Source organism: Pezoporus flaviventris, unplaced genomic scaffold (genome assembly GCF_033815535.1).
Source record: "Pezoporus flaviventris isolate CSIRO_AGI_PZ_B2104156 unplaced genomic scaffold, CSIRO_AGI_Pfla_v1 ptg000047l, whole genome shotgun sequence".
Taxonomy (NCBI): Eukaryota; Metazoa; Chordata; class Aves; order Psittaciformes; family Psittacidae; genus Pezoporus; species Pezoporus flaviventris.
The window spans coordinates 16,218,374-16,237,316 of NW_026892595.1; the positions used below are offsets into that span (position 1 = coordinate 16,218,374).

At 36.9% G+C, this 18,943-nt stretch overlaps 1 protein-coding gene across 5 annotated transcripts in view; it reads left to right on the top strand.

The window, feature by feature from the left end:
* The window catches only part of ANKIB1 (ankyrin repeat and IBR domain containing 1), a 96,855-nt gene that overhangs the window by 51,251 nt on the left and 26,661 nt on the right, over positions 1-18,943 (top strand). For all 5 annotated transcript variants that reach the window (XM_061468465.1, XM_061468464.1, XM_061468468.1 and 2 more), the window contains 4 exons: positions 3,793-4,093; positions 6,489-6,671; positions 14,702-14,819; positions 18,215-18,423. In XM_061468465.1, coding sequence (XP_061324449.1) covers positions 3,793-4,093; positions 6,489-6,671; positions 14,702-14,819; positions 18,215-18,423 — 811 coding nt within the window. The remainder of the gene's footprint in view (positions 1-3,792; positions 4,094-6,488; positions 6,672-14,701; positions 14,820-18,214; positions 18,424-18,943) is intronic.

Below are 18,943 nucleotides of genomic sequence, written 5' to 3' on the forward strand. Positions count from 1 at the left end.
TCAGTTAACTTTGCTATTATGTTAGCCAGCGTTATTTATATTTTTGTTTGTGAGTAAAATACTGCTTTGTTATACAAAGTGTTTGATTTATGGCTTTTACAGGTCACGAAAAAAATCACTGTGCTGTTCTGAAATCAAATGCACTGTAACTTGATTCAGGAGGGAATCACGTTTTAAAATGCTACAGCATGGAATTCCACTGATGATAAAGAGCTAAATATTGAAAACAGTAACATATATTCTAATATTATTAAGTCTAGAAGGTGATGATTAGATAGCTAGAGATACTAGAGAAACTTCATCTGGTTTTGGAGGAGACAGTGAAGGTCACCTTGAAATTAAAAAAGCTCAAGCCCTCGTTCAGTGTCATACAGAAACCGCAGACAGTTCTTCACTGAATTTTAAAGCAACATTTTACTCTGAATTAGAGAGGAAGCAGGAATCAGTAGTTGAATATAAAGCAGCTTGAAGTGTGAGGAAAAGATGTGGTTAACAAATAACCAAAGGACTCCTGACATTCGAGATATGCAGGTGTAATTAGTGAAACCATCCAGCATGTTATACAGTCTAAGTACAAACTTTAAAATCGAGTTCGGGCACTTGGTGTGAAAGACAAAGTCCACTCTGTTTGCAATATGGAATTGTTTCTGTTAGCTTTGTACAGGTGAGCTTGCTGCTATTTATGCCTTTGTGCTAGTAGAAACCTTTAATCTCAGTACTTCCTCATCTGTGTCTCCTCAGGGATTCCTGCTGAATGCTTCTGCATTCGAAAAACTGGCACTTTTGCTACCATACCATAGTCTTCTATAGTGACTGCTGAAGGGATCTGGTCCCTTCTTTATCACTTGCTGTTCTCATACCACAGTGAATTTGAAAGTACCAAATGTCTGCTAACTTTACAAATGTCAGGTAAAACTAGGCCTTCTGGCTTGGTCATCAGTGTTACCTAGTTTAAAAACTACTGAAAAAGGAGCCACACGTGAAGTCTTTCACAGTCTTTAGCCACTAGCTCTTCCCAGTGCTGTGATCTGCACTGTTTTTCTTTTTTTCTTAAGGAAGATGCAAGAATTTGGGGATGGGACATATGGACAGTAAATGCTGTGGGTAGGGAAAGGAAGGAATAATAAAATAAAAAACCTTTATTTATTCTTTACTTGGGGACTCTGAATTGAAAAATTAACAATTTAAATTTTTCTTTTCATGTTTCATTGAAGGCTAAGTTAGGGGTGATATTTGCTTCAAGTAAAAACATAACAAATTAAATTGAATCAAGTTGTGAAAGGGAGTAAGCAGAAGAAAAGATACTGGTGTACCATAGATCAGATTTTATTGTAAGAATAGAGAAACTCAGATTTTAGTCAGTCTCCAAAGTTACATCTCGCGGAGACCAGAATGACTTAGATTTAGCCTTGTGTTTTCTGCACCCAGGTTTTTCAATGAGTACCTGCAAACCCTCATATCTGAGGCATCTAGCATTCTTATATCTAAGTGCCTCTATAGAATTAATCTCCCAGCTCCCAAAGAGTTCTTGCCTGCCTGCCTGCCTGCCTGCTTTCCTGCCTCCCTCCCTCCCAGCCTCTTCCCCTCCTTTTTGTCTCTCTCTTCATTTTCACTGTATTTCCCCTCCTTTCTTTTTATTTCTAGTTTCATACTATGTAAAGCTTATTACAAGCAAATTCATATTGGATAGTGTTTGATACCGGTTAGTCTTACCATTTAATGTAATTGGCTGTGAAGCATTTTGCCTGTGTTGCTAAATCCCTTTCCCCTGAAAACATTAAAAACCCAAGCAAACAAAATGTGCTGTCACTTTTTTGGCAACGTCTTTAATCTGAATTTTGGCATATTCATATTTCCTAACAAATGCATCTATCATGTCAGCTATCATGGAATGAAAGAGATTTCTCTAAGGAACATTTTGGCTGCCAAAATAGGGCAGCACAGAGGAGACTGGTTTGGTTTTATCTCTTCCTCTGAATACTTTGTTGTCACTTATTTAAAAGAACAGTATTTTAGTAATAAGTTTCATTTTAAACTCAAACTGTTTAGAGATTTTCAGAGGGAAGAAAGGACAGAAATACAGCTGGCCAAACGGCTGTCATCAAGACATCCTTCCATCCATCACAGGATCAGATCAGCTGTGCCTAAGTTTTTCTACTGAAATACTTGTCCAGTCTGTTTCCAATAATTTCTGAAAGGGAAATTCCACACCCACACTGTGTCGCCTCTTCCTTTTTTAATATAATAGTTTGAGGATTATTCTTTGTCCTGAACAAAGCATGGGAGATCTCTGAGAGCGAGAAGAGCATACCATGTAGTGCCTGGTGGGGTGTAGTCATGGACAAAGGGAGGTGGCATTTAGACTTGTAACCGTAGCATGGGGCAATAACTGAAGTAAATAATATTTTCTTTTGCCAGTTTGGTTACCACGTTCTTCTGCTCTGTGCTGTTCACCAAGAGCAATATGGTCTGATTTTATATTTGGGCAGTGCCTGCCTTCAGGTGGCTGAGCTGCCTGTGTTAAACTGAAGTGATTAACTTAGTCTTAGGGGTGAGGGCAGGGAGAGTGGAAGCTGGTCTCCTGTATTGACTTAATGAGGATTCCAGAGTAACTGTTTCTTTCATAGCTCAGACTGTTTGGAATCAGGGAACAGCCTGGAGAGGAAATGAACAGTGACTTCTGCAGGGTTTATGTGTCAGGAGTCTTATGGGAACAGTACAAGTATTTCTGCAGTGACTTCTTGAAAGTATGTGCCATGCTTCTGATTTAGCCTGCTGTTACCTTTCTGGGAACTGTTCTTCCTACTGTCATGTGGCATTTTTTCACTGTTGCTGTCTCTGACTCCAGTCCCACAAAGAAATGGTGTTCTCTGCCTTCCTACTATTCGCTCTCCCTTAAGAAAAAGATTCTTTTAGTATACCTCAAAAGGCTAAAGCCAGTTTGGATTCACATGACTTTTGTGATATGTCTCAGTTCTTCCATTTCAGAACTGGATGGTAACTTCTATAATTCTTTGTTGGCAAGAAGCAGCAGAGAGCTGTGTTGTCTCAGGAGCTGTCAGGAATCAGTGTTGTAATTCCAGGACTCAGTCTGTTGTTTTCCTTTCATTCCTAAACTGATCCTTCTTGCTGGCATAGTTTATTGTCAACTTTGAACTACCTTCTGAAGCATTCAAGAGAAGACATAAATTCTTGCTAGTCTCTGTCATCTGCATGTGTGAAGGTTTGCGTTACTTTGTATTTCTATATATTCTAGAGTGAGAAAGCAAAGGAAGTCTTTCCTTAATGCATGCACTGCTAGCAGGAAAAGTATTTCATACATTTTCTAGAAGTAATGAGTTCTGCATTGACATCTGACTGAAGATATGGGAAAGGAGAATGAATTTTTAAAAGTTGCTCTAGCATTATCTGTTTTCTGAACTACTGAATGCCCTGCTATTCGGGTCATAGAGTAGAAAAAAAAAAGAAAGTATCTGTTTCATCAGTCTTGTGGCTTAATAACATTTATTGCAGTACAACACAGAACTGTAGAATAAACTTTGTCAACATGCCGCCAACTGACTGTTATATATGGTCCTTAATGATATTTCAGTAATTCATCTAGATCTTCGCTCTTGACTCCTAAGAGAAATGGAGGAGAGCTGTCCAGTAGTAATTATCTATTAAGAATGTTTAGCACTAATGTCAAACTCTTGGCAAGAAGAAGAGATCTGTCATAGACCCTTCCCTCTTCAAGGAAATTAATGGAATTGTGTGCTAATTATTTTTCTTCTATTTTCCCACCACTTGCAGAACTTTCCTTTTTGTTAGAGATGGTAACCCAAATAAACGGAATGTGCACAACGAGACATCTATGCACTTACTGTGTATGGGACCTCAGATCATGATCTCAGAAGGAGCTCTTCATCCTCGCCTGACACGACCCTCAGAAGACGACTGCAGAAGAGCAGATTGTCTGCAAATGATCCTAAAGTGGAAGGGAGCAAAGCTGGATGAAGGACAATATGAACGAGCAGCCATTGATGCTGTTGATAACAAAAAAAATACACCTTTGCACTATGCTGCTGCCTCAGGGATGAAAACCTGTGTTGAGGTAAAAGTTCATACATAATCGCAAGTCTTTATACTGCTATTAGTAAATGACATGCAGAGTGTTCTACAAAGCTGTTTTGGGAAGAAAATCTGTTACGGTATATTGGATTAACTTTTTAATTCTATTTTTCATTAATTGGAAAAATTACAAAGATAAACAGCCCAAAACATGCACTGTCTGTAGAGAACAATGAAAAAAAATGGATTATATATGCATTAACTTCATGACAAATTCCTCAGCATGAAGACTCATGTAGGCCTATAAAAATGGAAATAATTACAGGACTGTAACACTGAAGAAAAAGCTTTAAAGGTAAGCATAGGCATATATATGTAAAGAGAAGTGAAATAACTGGCTGAGAGAACAGTAGAGCTCATTTTATTCCGCTCTGTAGCTGAGACTGGGGAATGCTGTCCATGCATCAAGTACAGGTTTGATGTCTTTAACTTAATAGTTCTCAGCTTTCTTAGAAGATACCATGCATCTGTGCTAACATACTTACAATTACCTTTTTCACAAATTAAAAATGACTTTAATGTTTGTGAAAGGAGTAGCTAGTAATGAGTAATTGGGACTCATAATGACTTTGAAGGTCTCCCATCAAATTTATTTTTAAACTCTACCAAGTAATGAGGACTAGTATTGTGCCGGTAATTTAAAGAACACAAGAACAGACCTCTGACATTTTCAAAGACAGCTAACATTTTCATAAGTCTGGCTATTATAACATCAAGATTTGTATTTTGAGTGGTAACAATTCAAAGTTCAGCATTTATATATATAGTGAAGATACACTATGTGTATAACTTCATGTTTATTGAGACTACATTTCACTCATTAACAAATATCATCAACAAAGTTTATTCCCTCATCATTCACCTGCTTTTCTAGATAACTTCTGTGTATCTTAAACAGATCTCAGCACCTGTGGGACTTAAGTAGAGACCTCTCTCTGCAGTAAAAGCTGACATTCTCCCTGTACTTTCACAATGTTTTCTGGGGCTATTTTAATATTGATCTTACTTCTGCCACCTTCTAATCTTGACCATGGCAGATTTAAGCAATAAGTACTGTGTTCAGCTTTGGGGACCCCAACATAAGACGGACTTGGACCTGTTGGAACAAGTCTAGGCCACAGAGATGATCAGAGAGCAGAAGACCTCTCAATGAAGACAGGCTGAGAGAGTTGGGGTTGTTCAGCCTGGAGAAGAGGAGGCTCTGGGGAGACCTTAAAGCCTCCTTCCAGTACCTAAAGGGGGCATACCAGAAAGCTGGAGAGGGACTTTTTGTGAAAGAGTGTAGTAACAGAGACAAGGGGTTGTGGCTTTAGACTGAAAGGGGGGAGATTTAGATTAGATATGAGGAAGAAGTTCTTTACTGTGAGGATGGTGAGACCCTGGCACAGGTTGTCCAAAGAAGCTGTGGCTGCCCCATCCCTGGCAGTGTTCAAGGCCAGGTTGGATGGAGCTTTAAGCAACCTGGTCTACTGGAAGGTGTCCCTGCCGATGGAAGGGCATTTTGGAATTGGATGATCTTTAAGGTCCCTTCCAACCCAAACCGTTCTATGATTCTTTATTATAATAAATAGTTCAGAATTTCCATAGATAAGTTCCATTAGAACTCATAAACAAGTACCGTGGTTCTGTGTATTTATATTAGTATTTGGTTTATTGGATTTTATGGAAACTCTTGTGCTGAAACTTCAGTTTGAAACAGGCTTGCTTTTGTGTCCTTCATAAAGCATGTATAATACATCTGGAAAGAATCTAGATTCCAACAATTCATTTTACTTTTCTGGCTTATGTTGAGATTGCTTTTGCACTTTCTCCAGCCACCGACTTTACAAACACATTGACAGATCTACTGTGTGATGATTTAAAATTATTTATTCTGAGTTGTTATGCACTTGGCACTCTGCTCAGAAAATATTCAGAGCCTTCTTTATTGTGGCTACTTTGAGAAAAACGGTCAAGTTATACCCATATACAAAGAATATTTAAAGGTGTCTCTAGCTCTGTCTTGCCAGGTGCTCAAGGACCTCAGGCCCCTCATTTTCTATGGAGCACTGACCGTATCAGTAGAGCAGAATTTTAGTCTTTAAAACTTAGCAGAGACAATTATACAGGGTTGCCTTGTAATGTATTTCTGAGATTTTGTGGTTCCATGGAATTGTTGTGGCTATAGGTATAATTATGTATGAAATCAAGTGGTAATTTATTTAGTAACAATAGAGGATCTTTGTTTCCCAAAAACCATTGCTATTGTATTTATCTCATCTTTTCGTTTTCCTTGCTCATATGCTTTTTTGTTCTCTTCTTGACTGACATGTCTTTTCTTCAGGGTATTACTAGAGTTAGTAATTAATAACTGTTTGCTTTGCTGTTTTACTTTTCAGCTTCTAGTAAAACATGGTGGAGATTTGTTTGCAGAAAATGAAAATAAAGATACCCCATGTGACTGTGCAGAGAAACAACACCACAAAGAGCTGGCTCTTAACCTGGAATCTCGAATGGTATTTTCACGTGATCCTGAAGCTGAAAGCATTGAAGCTGAATATGCTGCTTTAGACAAAAAAGAGGTCAGAGGATACTTCAAATTCAGGCTATTTTACACTTTTTTTTTTTTTTTTTTGTAGTAGTTACATTGGGACAAAATTCTGCAAAGTATTTCAGTAGGTACTGAAATGCATTGTACTGTGTATTTGTAAACCATTTGATTTTAACACAGCTCTTACAGCTTTCAAGTTAAGCTCAGAGAATAAACAAATACATTGACAAAACTAAAGACAAGCTTTATTCATACACTTACTTACATGGACTGTCTTGAAAGTGGTGCAGACTGTGAGGCTATAGAAAGTACAATGGGGGCAGTAAGCTGGGAAACAGTTTCTCTAAAATAAAGATCTTTTTACGTATTTCTTAAGATGCCTTTCTGGATAAAAATGAACACAGGAGAAAATCTGTTAGATAGAATAGGGGAAATGTTCTGGTGCATCTTCCCAGACTGAGACAGGGTTGGATGTCACCAAAAAACAGCTGAGTAGTGGAGGATTTCAAAACAGTGCATTTATTTTCTTGTTTTATAACATGATGCCTGAAGCTGCTGCATTCCAGAGCTTGGAAAAAAAAACAGGTTACAAGTGGTGTTATTCTGATGCCAGTTTTTGAAAGAGAGAGACAATTCACTGACACAAACTTACTTGAATTCTGGTATGCCTTACAAAAGGCTGTGATTTGGTAAGGATAATTTGACTAAAATGATTCTGAGCAAAAGTTCCTTCCCCCATCCATTATCAGATTTTAATCAACTAACTTTCTAAACAAGAATATATACATATATCCTATGATTCAGTGAATACTACTAAATAATTCTGTGTAAATTAAAGGACAATGGATTTCTGTATGGTTACTCCTTTGAAAAGTAGCATGGCTTTGCCATTTACTAGCTAAGCCTTACGACCTAATGAGGCTTAAAAGAGAGTTAATTCATATTTAGATATGAGTAGGCATTTAGTGGTTCCCTGAAAAATGCCACACATGGTCGCCTTTATTTGGCAGTAAGAAAGTCTTTGTATTGTTCAATTAATTTTCTGACTAATTTTCTTGAATAAATTCAAATATAAACAAGCTTAATTAAATTGTTTATTCCTAGATGAGAGGTTTTGAGAAGAGTTTTAATATACTTGAATTGTACCTTGAAACAGCAAATGTAATTAACTCATTTTAGTTTCTCTGAATATTCCTATATTGAGACACCCAAATTGTTGCAAGAGTATAGTTTGTAATTATATTTTCTCTGCTGGCAAAACCACTTGTAAAGTCTGCTTCAGTTTCTTGCCACAGTTGGAGTTTACCACTCCTTTGTGGTTGTACGAGTAGAACTCTTTGAATGGTTATGTTGACTGGATCATAGCAATGATTTGGCTTAAAACAACAAAAAAAAAAAGTTTTCAAGATGGTGATATATAGTTATTTGATTTAACCTGAATAATTTTTATCATTATATTTATATCATGGCTTTGCTGGCATATACACCAGCACAGCTCAGAGAATGGTGAACTTGCAAATATGGGTGGGGCAAATCAAGAACCACTTGAAGAGGCTTTTCTGCAAGAGAAAATAATGCCCCATGGCTGTTTAAGGTAGATACTTAGAGCAATATCAGCTTAAAGACTTGATAATTACAAGGGAGTAAAAGGTGATTATGTTAGTTTGGGGTCACTTCACTGAGACTGTTCAAAGATACAGTTCTGTTCCTCATTTGACTTGTTTTTAGAAAAGTTGTTGAGCATGAGAACTGAAATACAGGCAGGCCTGCAGACCTAGATCCATCCGACATACCAGGGCAGCTTTCCCACATATTCTAAAGATTCACAAGCCAAAAAATGTCAGCCTGGAATTTGGTACACTGATCGGTGGTCTTGGGGCTTCACACAAAACAATCCTCTATTCGTGTGCTCACTTTTTTTTCTTCCCCTCTTTCTTTGTGACTTGTCAGTGGGATAAGTTCTCTAACTTCCCATGTAACTGTAACAGCCCAAGTGCTGGCACAAGAGATTCCAGGAACATGTAGCCAGGGGAAGTTAATTTTTCAATCTTAGATCAAAAACAGCTGAAAAAGAGCAGCCTTTTGAAAGACTAGCACTGAACTGCAATGCAGATGACTACATGTCCTTATCCTCCAGGTCTGTGGACAAATGTGTGGGATGGCAGTGAAAGCTGCGCTTAGCACTGGCAGTGGTGATAACCTCCAGCTGTTATCTTAGTGGGGCATGAGATGTGATCCAGAAGTCTTCCCCAGAACACATATTCTTCACCAAAATATGCCACTCAAAGATAGTTCTCTAGTTTTTTTTCTCAATTTCATTTTTGAAAAATACTTAACACTGAGGGAAGTGAGTGTGCAAAATGCTTGTTTAACATGGTATTTAGATTGTAATTGTTTGGTAATGCCCTTTAACATCCATCCAAAACATTAAAAAAAAAATAATTCATAAAGAATTAAAAAAAAATTTAGAACACCAAGAAATGCATTTTCAAAGTCATTTCATCTCTTGTATGAAAGTTAGAGGAAAAGATAAAAACGTTTGAAAACAATGAGTAGGATTATTTCCCAGGCAAAACAGCCAAACGGGCTTAACTCCAATGTTTATGATATACACAATAGTATCCGGAATGATCCAGTATCCAGTACCTCACCTTCCAGACCTCCCATGTTTACAGCAGAAAATAATCCTCCTTTTCATACAGAGCAAAAACATTTTTGGAGTTCTCTGTGCAATGTCATTGAATTGTGTGTACAGTAATAACAAAGAGTTGTTTCTGATGTTGAAAACCAATTCATTTTGTTCTTCACATTGAAATATTACCAGGGAATTACACCAGTGCTTATGTCTAGAATTGAAACACTTGTGAGTAGTGAAAAAAATAACTTGCACAAACCTTTCTTAGGTACCAGAGGCTCTCAAGCTGTCAAGAAATACAGGTTACTGAGTAGGCTCATATTTCAAGCTTCAGACCCCAACACCAAAGAGATGTCCATCTTCCAGCACTTCAGTTTACTCCTTCCAGAGGGTTTCTGAATAAAATGTTTCCATTATAAAGTTACCCAGCCTTTTAAAATCTTATTTTACTGCAGTGCTTCCTGAAGCATATTTTTAAAGCAGCATTTCTGTTTTATTTTGGGTTTAGTTCACCTCAGACTTTTTTACTGGTCAAATTAGAGACTACAGTTAAATGGGTAACAAACAGGCCCTAATAATTTCAAAACACAAACAAGACTGTTGAGTGTGTTTCCAGAAAATGCAGTTTGAAAGGAAAGCGATGTACCAACATGCACATAATCTGTATTTCCCTGTATAAAATGGAAATACTAAGTAATTTAGGAATCGAGCTTAAAATGTAACTCTCTTAACACAAAGTTAGTTGTAGCAACAGAATCCATTTATGATACATTGGCAGTATTAGAGTACTAGAAAACAAGCCAGGAGAATATCTAGGATTACTTTTTTTGTCTTGATTCTCTTACTTTCTGGATGAAAAATCTCAAAAAAAAGAATTGTTATAGAAAATCTATGTTTATATTTATCCTTTTAATTTAACTGAAATTACACTAAATAATAAGACTATTTCTAAACTGCTTTTATAGGGTTTTGTTATTTTATTTGCACAGTCTTTTAATTTGCTGTTTATTCTACCATGGCAGCATATTTGTCTTGTTGATGTATCCCTGGAAGGTAACAGGCACCTTCACTTCAGACACATCATGCCATGTTTTAAACTTACTTAAGAAACACCTGGGATTGAGCAGTACTTCAATGCAGATCATCCAGGACAGATTTGACTCTCAGTCAGATTCAGTGAAATACACTGTGCAATAGCAAAGTATATGTCTTCCTTAATTTTACATATGTGCTACTGAATACTGTAGAAATACACTGCTAGTGAATGATTTATTGAATGTATAGTAGTTGGAACAGTTTTCTTCAGTTCCAGGATTGATATTATATAAATATACATATAATGTAAATATAAATACAAAGAGTTATCTAAAATGCTTAAAATGTACTTTGTCTCTTGTCCTGGGTTCAGCAGTAACAGTCTCTACAGGTAGAGAATGGTGTATTAAGTGAAAAGAGAGAAGGGGACTACAGGTAGTTAAGACATATGTACATGTAATGCAGACACTTATGCTTGAGTGAGTTAAATGGAGTATAGATAATTGTCGTGGTTTAAACCCAGTCAGGTAACTTGTTCACTCACTCCCAGTGAGTGGTGCCAAGCTGACAACAATCAAGGTCCGTGTTCGTCTCCCCCCCCTCCCTGCACCGGGGCTCTCCCCTTCCCCGCTCCCGGAGGAACGGGGAGGAGGATCGAGAGAGTGCAACTCCTACGGGTTGAGACAAGAACAGTCCAGCAACAAATCACCACCGCTACTATCAGCTAAAACAATGATAAGGGAAAATAACAAGGGAAGAGAATACGATACCACCGGCCAAGAAAACGAGTTCCACCCGGAAGCCCCTGTCCTTCCGGGCAACTCCCAGTTACCCCCCACCCCGGGCATGACGTGCTGTGGTATGGAATACCTCCCCGGCTAGCCCGGGTCAGGCGCCCCGTCTCTGCTTCCTCACAGCTTCCCCTCCTCCCTGGCAGAGCATGAGCCTCACAAAGTCCTTGGTCAGGGTAAACATCACTTAGCAACAACCGAAAACATCGGCTTCACCAACGCTGTTCTCAAAACTAGAAGTCAAAACACAGCACTGCACCAGTTAACACAAAGGAAAAAACATGACTGCTACTGCTGAACCCAGGACAATAATTTTTTTAATGTAAGACTCCATTAACAATAGAACTCCACCCATAAAGGAGGATATTTACATGAAGTATATGTGACACCATTTAACTGTATAGTCATCACTGTAGCAAGAGTTACTTTGCTCTTGCCTCTTTTAAGGGAACTTTACAAGTGAAGAAAATAATAATAGTTTGAAATGAATTGTTAATCGACTTACATATTAAAGTATTTTCATGAGAAAAATAGTTACATAATTTATAATATCTAAACATTACTGGTAAAAGCTTGAGAAGAAAATAGTTAAAATGAAGGGCTCTTGAGAATACCAAAGTGCTGAAATCTGTAGAGAAGCTCAGCAGTGCATTAAATTAGTAGCTCATATAGTATATTCCAAAATCATTATATAGTTAAATTATGCTAATATTGAACAATGCCTTTTTCAGAGGAAATATGAGTAAAGAGCTCCTCGTTAAATTAATATTAAAGGAGGTCTCTGAGCATCATAAGCTGTAATCAAAATCCTTTACAATGTATGGCAGTGCAGAGATGTTTGAGGCACTTAAACCTATGGTATTACGCAAATTATATACATCCTTATAACTAAAGACTGTGTCTTTGTAAGTCTGTACAGGACTTCTACACATTAACAACTTTAAGTGTTCTCATTGTATAAAGTCTTTATTCTGGATTTAAGTCTTAATCTTCAGATTAAGCTGCTGGATAGTGCCAGCTTAAAATTTCTTTTTTTCAGCTTCTTCTGTGGGCTTATATATCATTTTATGAAACAAATGTCTGAAGTTTCAAACACATTCTTGAGAAGTAGTTTCCTCATTACTTAAAAAGATAAAATTAGGATTCTTTAAAACCGCAGTATCCAGAAATCCCTGCTGGGTTTTGTGGAATGCTCCAGCTGAGATAATATAATAGTCTGCTGCTCACAGGAGATACTTGCCAGTGTTTGACCTAGAACCAGTCAGTTAAGTATAATTTTAAGCATATCTGCATTTCAGAATAAAATACTAGGGCCTAAAATACGCATATATGTTGCAGGTTTAACAGAAAAGACATTTATTTTTATGATATGTGTAGTCTTCCAAGAACTGAGTACTGTTGTGCTGACAAAGCTACTTGTTTTACAATTGCAATTCAAAATGCAGTTCAGATTCAGTCAAGACAATTTAGTCTTTGCTTCCACTTCTGCAGTATATTCGCACAATTATAGTCATGTAGGCACCCAGCTGTTTGTGTCCCTGTCTCTCTGACATGTTTTTATAAATGATCTCTTTTGTAAGAAATTAAGTAGGTCAGCCAAATTCCAGCATGCTGTGAATCAAGTGGCCCAGATTTATTTCAGTGCAAGCCATTAACGTTCAGATTGTCCTTTACTGAGTCATGCATGATCAGCAATGGGAGGACATACAGAAACTCCCTGAACTTGGACTATCAAGATGAAGGTCAGGGCACTCACAGTCCATTTCTCTTCTGCTTTTTTGTGCTTTCTCAAAAAGGACAAAGACCCAATGCACCAAAGCCATAGCACCATCACTCCTGCCAGTCACAAACTTTCTAATATAGAAAAGTTGCTGGATTTTCACTGACTACCTAATGGAAGAGGTCCTTGAGGGAGTTAATTAAATTTTTAGTTGCATTTAATAGAGTTTTTTATGATATCTACAATGTAGGAAGCATGTTAAGTTTTTAGAGTAGGTGTCTCAAAAATCCAAAATTGCATAGAAGCCCAGGGTATCTATCTCTTCTGCTTTCTGCTTGTTCTCCTCAAAGGGTTATGTGCACAGTGGCCTTTTACTTAGATTGTAAACTTCCAAAGACAGAACCAGTCTCTTGCTTCATGTCTATCTATGTACATATGCAGGCATATGTGTGCATATTACCTAGTACTGGAGAGTCCTGGACTATGTTCTACATTAAAGCAAAATACAGATGGTAAATAATAATGATGTGTGTTCTTACCTGTGGTTATCTATTGTCGCTGCTCCTCTGTGTAATTTCTTTTCCAAATTGGTGAACCCAGTTGGCATTTGGTGGCCAGGTTCCTGATTAGTCCTGAGCACATATCGGTTTTCTATCAAATGCTTCAAATCTTTTGTTAGTTATCCTTTACATAAATAAAATCAGTGCACGTAAGAGTAATTTTTTCACATACCCTTTCTTTGTCCATTACAGATGGACAGTATATATCCTGCCACTTGTTTTTCTACCTTTTGGGCATTTTACTTGTGTAACACTTAGCAAATATGTTACTTGCTTTCATGTTCTTTCTTTCTTAGTTTTACAAAGGAGTCTGCAAAATATGTGTATGCATTTCTGGTACCTTGGTTGGAGCCAATTCAGAATCCTAAAATTTCTGCCTTTTTGTCTTTCTAATTTGACCTTTTTCTAATGCCGTAATAAAGGGACGGAGCCCCAGACCAGGAAGGTAGCTGAATGATCTGTTCTGTATAGGGTTATTAGAGTTGGCTGTTGCTTCTCAAAAAGTTTTAACATCTTTGTGTATAGTGACTCCCCAGTATCTCCAAGATACTCAAAACCCACCTGGACACAGTCCTGGGCAACTGGCTTTAAAGGACCCTGCTTGAGCACAAGGTTGAACAAAATGACATCCACAGGTCCCTTCCAACCTTGACCATTTTCTGTTTCTGTGAACCTCTAACTGCATGTCTCACCTATCCTATTCATATCCTAGTCTCTGCTTCTGTGAGGGTGGATATTGCCTCAAAAGGCCCCTACCTGATTCTCTTCACAAAAGCATCCCTTCTTACTATCTAATGTCTCAATGTATCCTCCTCCAGATCAATTCAAAGTTACTGGGTCTCAATTAATACATAAATTTAGAGTCAGATAATCCTTATGCAGCGTATGTTAACCTGTCCTTTTGCTCTCTCCCGAAATCCTTAGTTAAAATCTAGTCATGTGTTTTCATACCAATTCTGTCAAAATTCAGCTGGATTCTTTGAAAATCTAGCACTTTTTGAGAGAGAGAATGAGAATCAACGTTAGGGTAGTTTATCATTTGAACGTGGCCTCCAGCTATAATGAAGAACTCCAAAGATATACTGTCTTTTAGATTTTGCATATGCAAAGATCATACTATAAATACTGCAAAATGGCTGTGTTTCAGTATAGCTTTGCATGCTCATTGGTCTGCATAATGAATAAATTTTGTCAGATATTACCTCACAGCTGGGATGATGGTCAGTAACAGTGCTTTGAATGTTTTCATTTTAATATGGCATTAGAGACTAACTGGAAAATACTGCTAGACATAAATTGTCTTTCTTCTTCTTCTCAAAGCCATATGAGGGACTAAGACTTCAGGACCTGCGAAGGCTTAAGGATATGCTGATCGTGGAATCTGCTGACATGCTCCAAGCCCCGCTCTTTACTGCAGAAGCTTTACTTCGGGCACATGGTAATCCAAAATCTTAAAAGCTAAAGAAAATGTTTTCTGCAAAATTGAAATTGCAGTTGTATGTGTACTTTTTATTTTCAAGTAAGCAACAAGTAATGATTGATCAAATACCAGGAAGCAGCTCACACAGTACTTCAGGAAGAAGTACAGCTGCAGTCTGTCAAAAAAAACATAAAGGCAGACAGGAGAGCTGATAGGAAAGTGATTCAAACTAGGAGTTATAATAGAAGGCATTTTAACTTTAGCAGTGTGGAGAAACAGAACTTTCCTATTTCACACCGTACTTCAGAAAGAAGTGTAGCTGCAGTATGTCAGAAAGCACTAAGGCAGACAGGGAAGCTCATAAGAAAGTGATTCAAACTAGGAATTATAATGGAAGGCATTTTAACTTAAGCAGTGTGGAGAAACAATTTTCATATTTTGGAGAGAGACAGAAGTAGATCTTCTATGGTTTTATATGTCAAAGAAAGTCAAATTCATTGTACCTGGTTTTGTAAGACAATTGGTTTTCTGCCTCTATATATTTGTGTATAAAACTGGATCAATTTTATTTATTTATTTATTTGTTGCGATGAAAGCAGTCTGACCATTGTAATAAATGGTTGGAAATTGTCTTGGGGTTTAAAGTATACAAGTGTATGTACTTTGAAGGATTTTTGTAGTTACTCTTTTTAACACAGGGTATACTTTTACATGTGTTTGTCTGTTAGTAGTTTAATTTCACTGAAATCAGTCTGTGCTCTTGTCATGTAATTTAAACTGGGGTTGTCAGAATGGGGATATACTGAACTCAGTGTGTTCACGCCAGACAAAAGTATCTCTGAAACCCAGCGGAAGCTTTTTAGGTTTTGATTCAATGATTCAAAACTTACGCTTACTAAAGCATCTACATTGTTACTTTATGCCAAAGGAGCTACTCAGGCAGCTAATGGTTTGCATGCCCATCACTGTATTGCTGGGTTAAGCTTTCATACACTATTATTTTTGTGCTCTCCTTGTTAAAATAAAAGGGAGAGGGAAAAGTGAAGTAGGAAAACATTATTTTATACCCACAACATTTGGCAGACTTTCACAACGATGTATGGTACCTGAAACTTACCTCTTTTTACATTACTTTTAATAGTTGGTATTTGTGTTTCTTCTAACATTGAATTAAGTCAATGTGAACTTGTGCCACTCTGATGATATTTAAGGCAGTCTTTGCATATATGTTTTTTAACACTGATTATTTGTTTATTTTTTATAATGTATTTATAATGTGTGCAATATTTGAATGCTATTTTTGATTCTCCAAATACTCTCATTAAGGCTAAATATTACTAAGCATTTGACTAAGTGGGTAGGCAGATTGTGTAACCTGTGCAGATACTTTGAAGAGGAAAATGACAGCAGTGCTGTTCAAACTCACAGCAGAGTCTGTGGTTAAGTCCAAAAGCAGCAAGGTTTATGGAAACTGTGGAGAAATGTCTGCCAGCATCCAGCAAGCAGGGACTGAAAGTTGAGAAGAAACCAGTCTGTGTTGGAAAGGTCATTATACTGGTGTTGCCCTAGTGATGTAGCAGTAACTTAATGCAATTGGCCAGTATGGAGAAAAAAGCACAGAGAATTTGCAAGTCATGAGAATGTCAACTATTTTGCCTGTATCTGTAGTCATACACTGGAAATTATTTAAAGAGAATTTATTTTATTTGAAATTAATACATAGAATTGGTTCAGTCTAGTAAAGGGAATAATTGAGCTATTTACAAAGGCTTAGGCAGTTGGGAAACATCAAATGCCAAATTGTAATGGTTTTGCATTAAATCTTGAAATTCATGAATGTGAAATCTTATCTTAATACTTAATGTACAAAAAAACATGTTTTAAATTCTTGGAAAGATCAGTCTTCTTTACTACTTTTAATAGTTAACAGACATGTAATATTTAATCCAACAACCTTTACTTTCTTTCATAGTACAACTATAACAATTTACTGATACAAGCTGTAAGAGTTGAGTTTTCCTCTTTTTTTGTTTTTTTAAGTAGGAGACAGAAGAATGCAGAGTTAGAGCCAAGGTTAACGTTGTTATGGCAGTCAAATGCTAATAAAAATTATAACTTTTGAAGTATAAATATGTTCAGGATCTGCATCTTTAAACAAATAAAATTAAACCACGATATGTTTTAGCTTAAGTAAGCACCTGATCACTAAATCATCTTCAGGTTAAAGGCATTTTTTCGTATTTGGAGGGAGCAGATTTTAGTGTGATAGCAACCATTATGTGGCAGAGGCAGTATATTTATGAAGTTCAGTGATTAGAATGTTTGTTTGTTTTTTTTTTTCCCCAGCATTAGTACAGCACTGAAATACAGTATATCTTTTTTTACACAATCTAAAATTCAACAAAAGTAAGACAGATCATTTGGTTAATAACATTGAGTTTCCCATGGAAGTACCTAACATAAAAAACCCCAATAGAAAAAATTGGCAAATTTCTCTTTTCTTCTGAAATTCTAGTTCGCCTGAATTCTAGTTCACCAGGTCTTAGATTCACATGCATGTAGGTATTTGATAGATTTACATTTAAATGAAAACTTTTATGTATTTTTAATAGAAAAAAATCACTATTCTTAAGATAGCTTTAGTATTACTAGTAAGAATCAGAAACAGAAAACATTTCAAACAATAATTAAGAAAAAATTTATTTTATTCTAAGATCTGCGTAATAAAATTTGTTTCAGGAGTTCTTTTTTGTATGTAAGTAGGCAATGTTAATTATGACTAAAAGAATCATTCACTAACAGTAACAGAGTTAAAATGGAGTAAGACAGTAAGAATATATGAAATACTGGGTGGAGGGTTCCCCCCAAAAAATATATCACTTGTGCTATAAAGTAACTCATTAGGTCGCAAATCTTTTTGTAATCCAATTGTATCTTGGTCTTCTTCCTTTGTTTATAACACTTCACTTCATCTTCTTAACGAAACGCAAGTGAATCCGTATTGAACAATTACTTTTTTCATAGAACGAGAAAATACTGAGAATTCTGTGGTGCAAGGGCTGTTATGCTTTGATCTGTGTTTGCAGGTCACTGCAGTTCTGGTTTCTGATTGAGTCTCCCAACTACTGCAATAGCTGTAAATAAATCATAAAAATAATTTTACTTAAGACTGATATTACAGGAAAAGGAGATGCTTGCAATGCATTTAGTTACATAAATACATTGCATTACGTATTATCTTGGAATGTGTTCTGTAAAATTTAATGCCTAAAGTTCCATTCACTTATACTTTATCATATTTTTTTCTCCATTTTTTACCTTAATGTTTATATTTCCTTTAGAGGGTGCAGTTACAAAATGTATTTCAAACATTGCCAGATACATAATGACCTGTATCTGTATCTTTATTGAAGACTGGGACAGGGAGAAGTTACTTGAAGCATGGATGTCTAATCCAGAGAACTGCTGCCAGCGTTCAGGGGTTCAGATGCCAACTCCTCCTCCAAGTGGATATAATGCCTGGGATACGCTCCCTTCTCCACGAACTCCACGCACTACTCGCTCTTCTGTAACTTCCCCTGATGAAATCACCCCCTCACCAGGAGACATTGAGACAGCTGTGGTAAGATTATAAATAGATCTGAAACTAATGGCACAGAAGAGCTTATTTCTAATCGTAGCACACCTGCGTGGACAGGAGGGCTGCATTGCCATCTCATTCTGAAAATACATTTGTAAAGCTGTAAGGTGTGCTTCTCTTTCCAGAAGTGGTGAACAGAGAAGTTGATACCTTACACGTTCCATATAATAACACAATCTAGCATCTGGCTACTAAAAAGCACTCTGTTTTCACAGTGGCTGTCACTCAACGAAGTAGGATTTTAGCCAGACACAGTCACATCAGTGCATTTGGCTCTTTTGAGCTTGTCTTCTCATCTCATACTTACCAAGATGTTCACTCTCATTGTATCCATTTCCCTGAATGTACTCAGTGCTGTGAACCCTGCCTTTTGAAATTTTTTTCTTTAGAAAACAAAATTCTCTTTGTCTGCATTTTGAAATGTCAGCCCACTAGTGTACTGAAGGCTTATAATTACTTTTAATATGTGTGGGCTGCTTCAAGCGGTTTACAAGGCTATTGC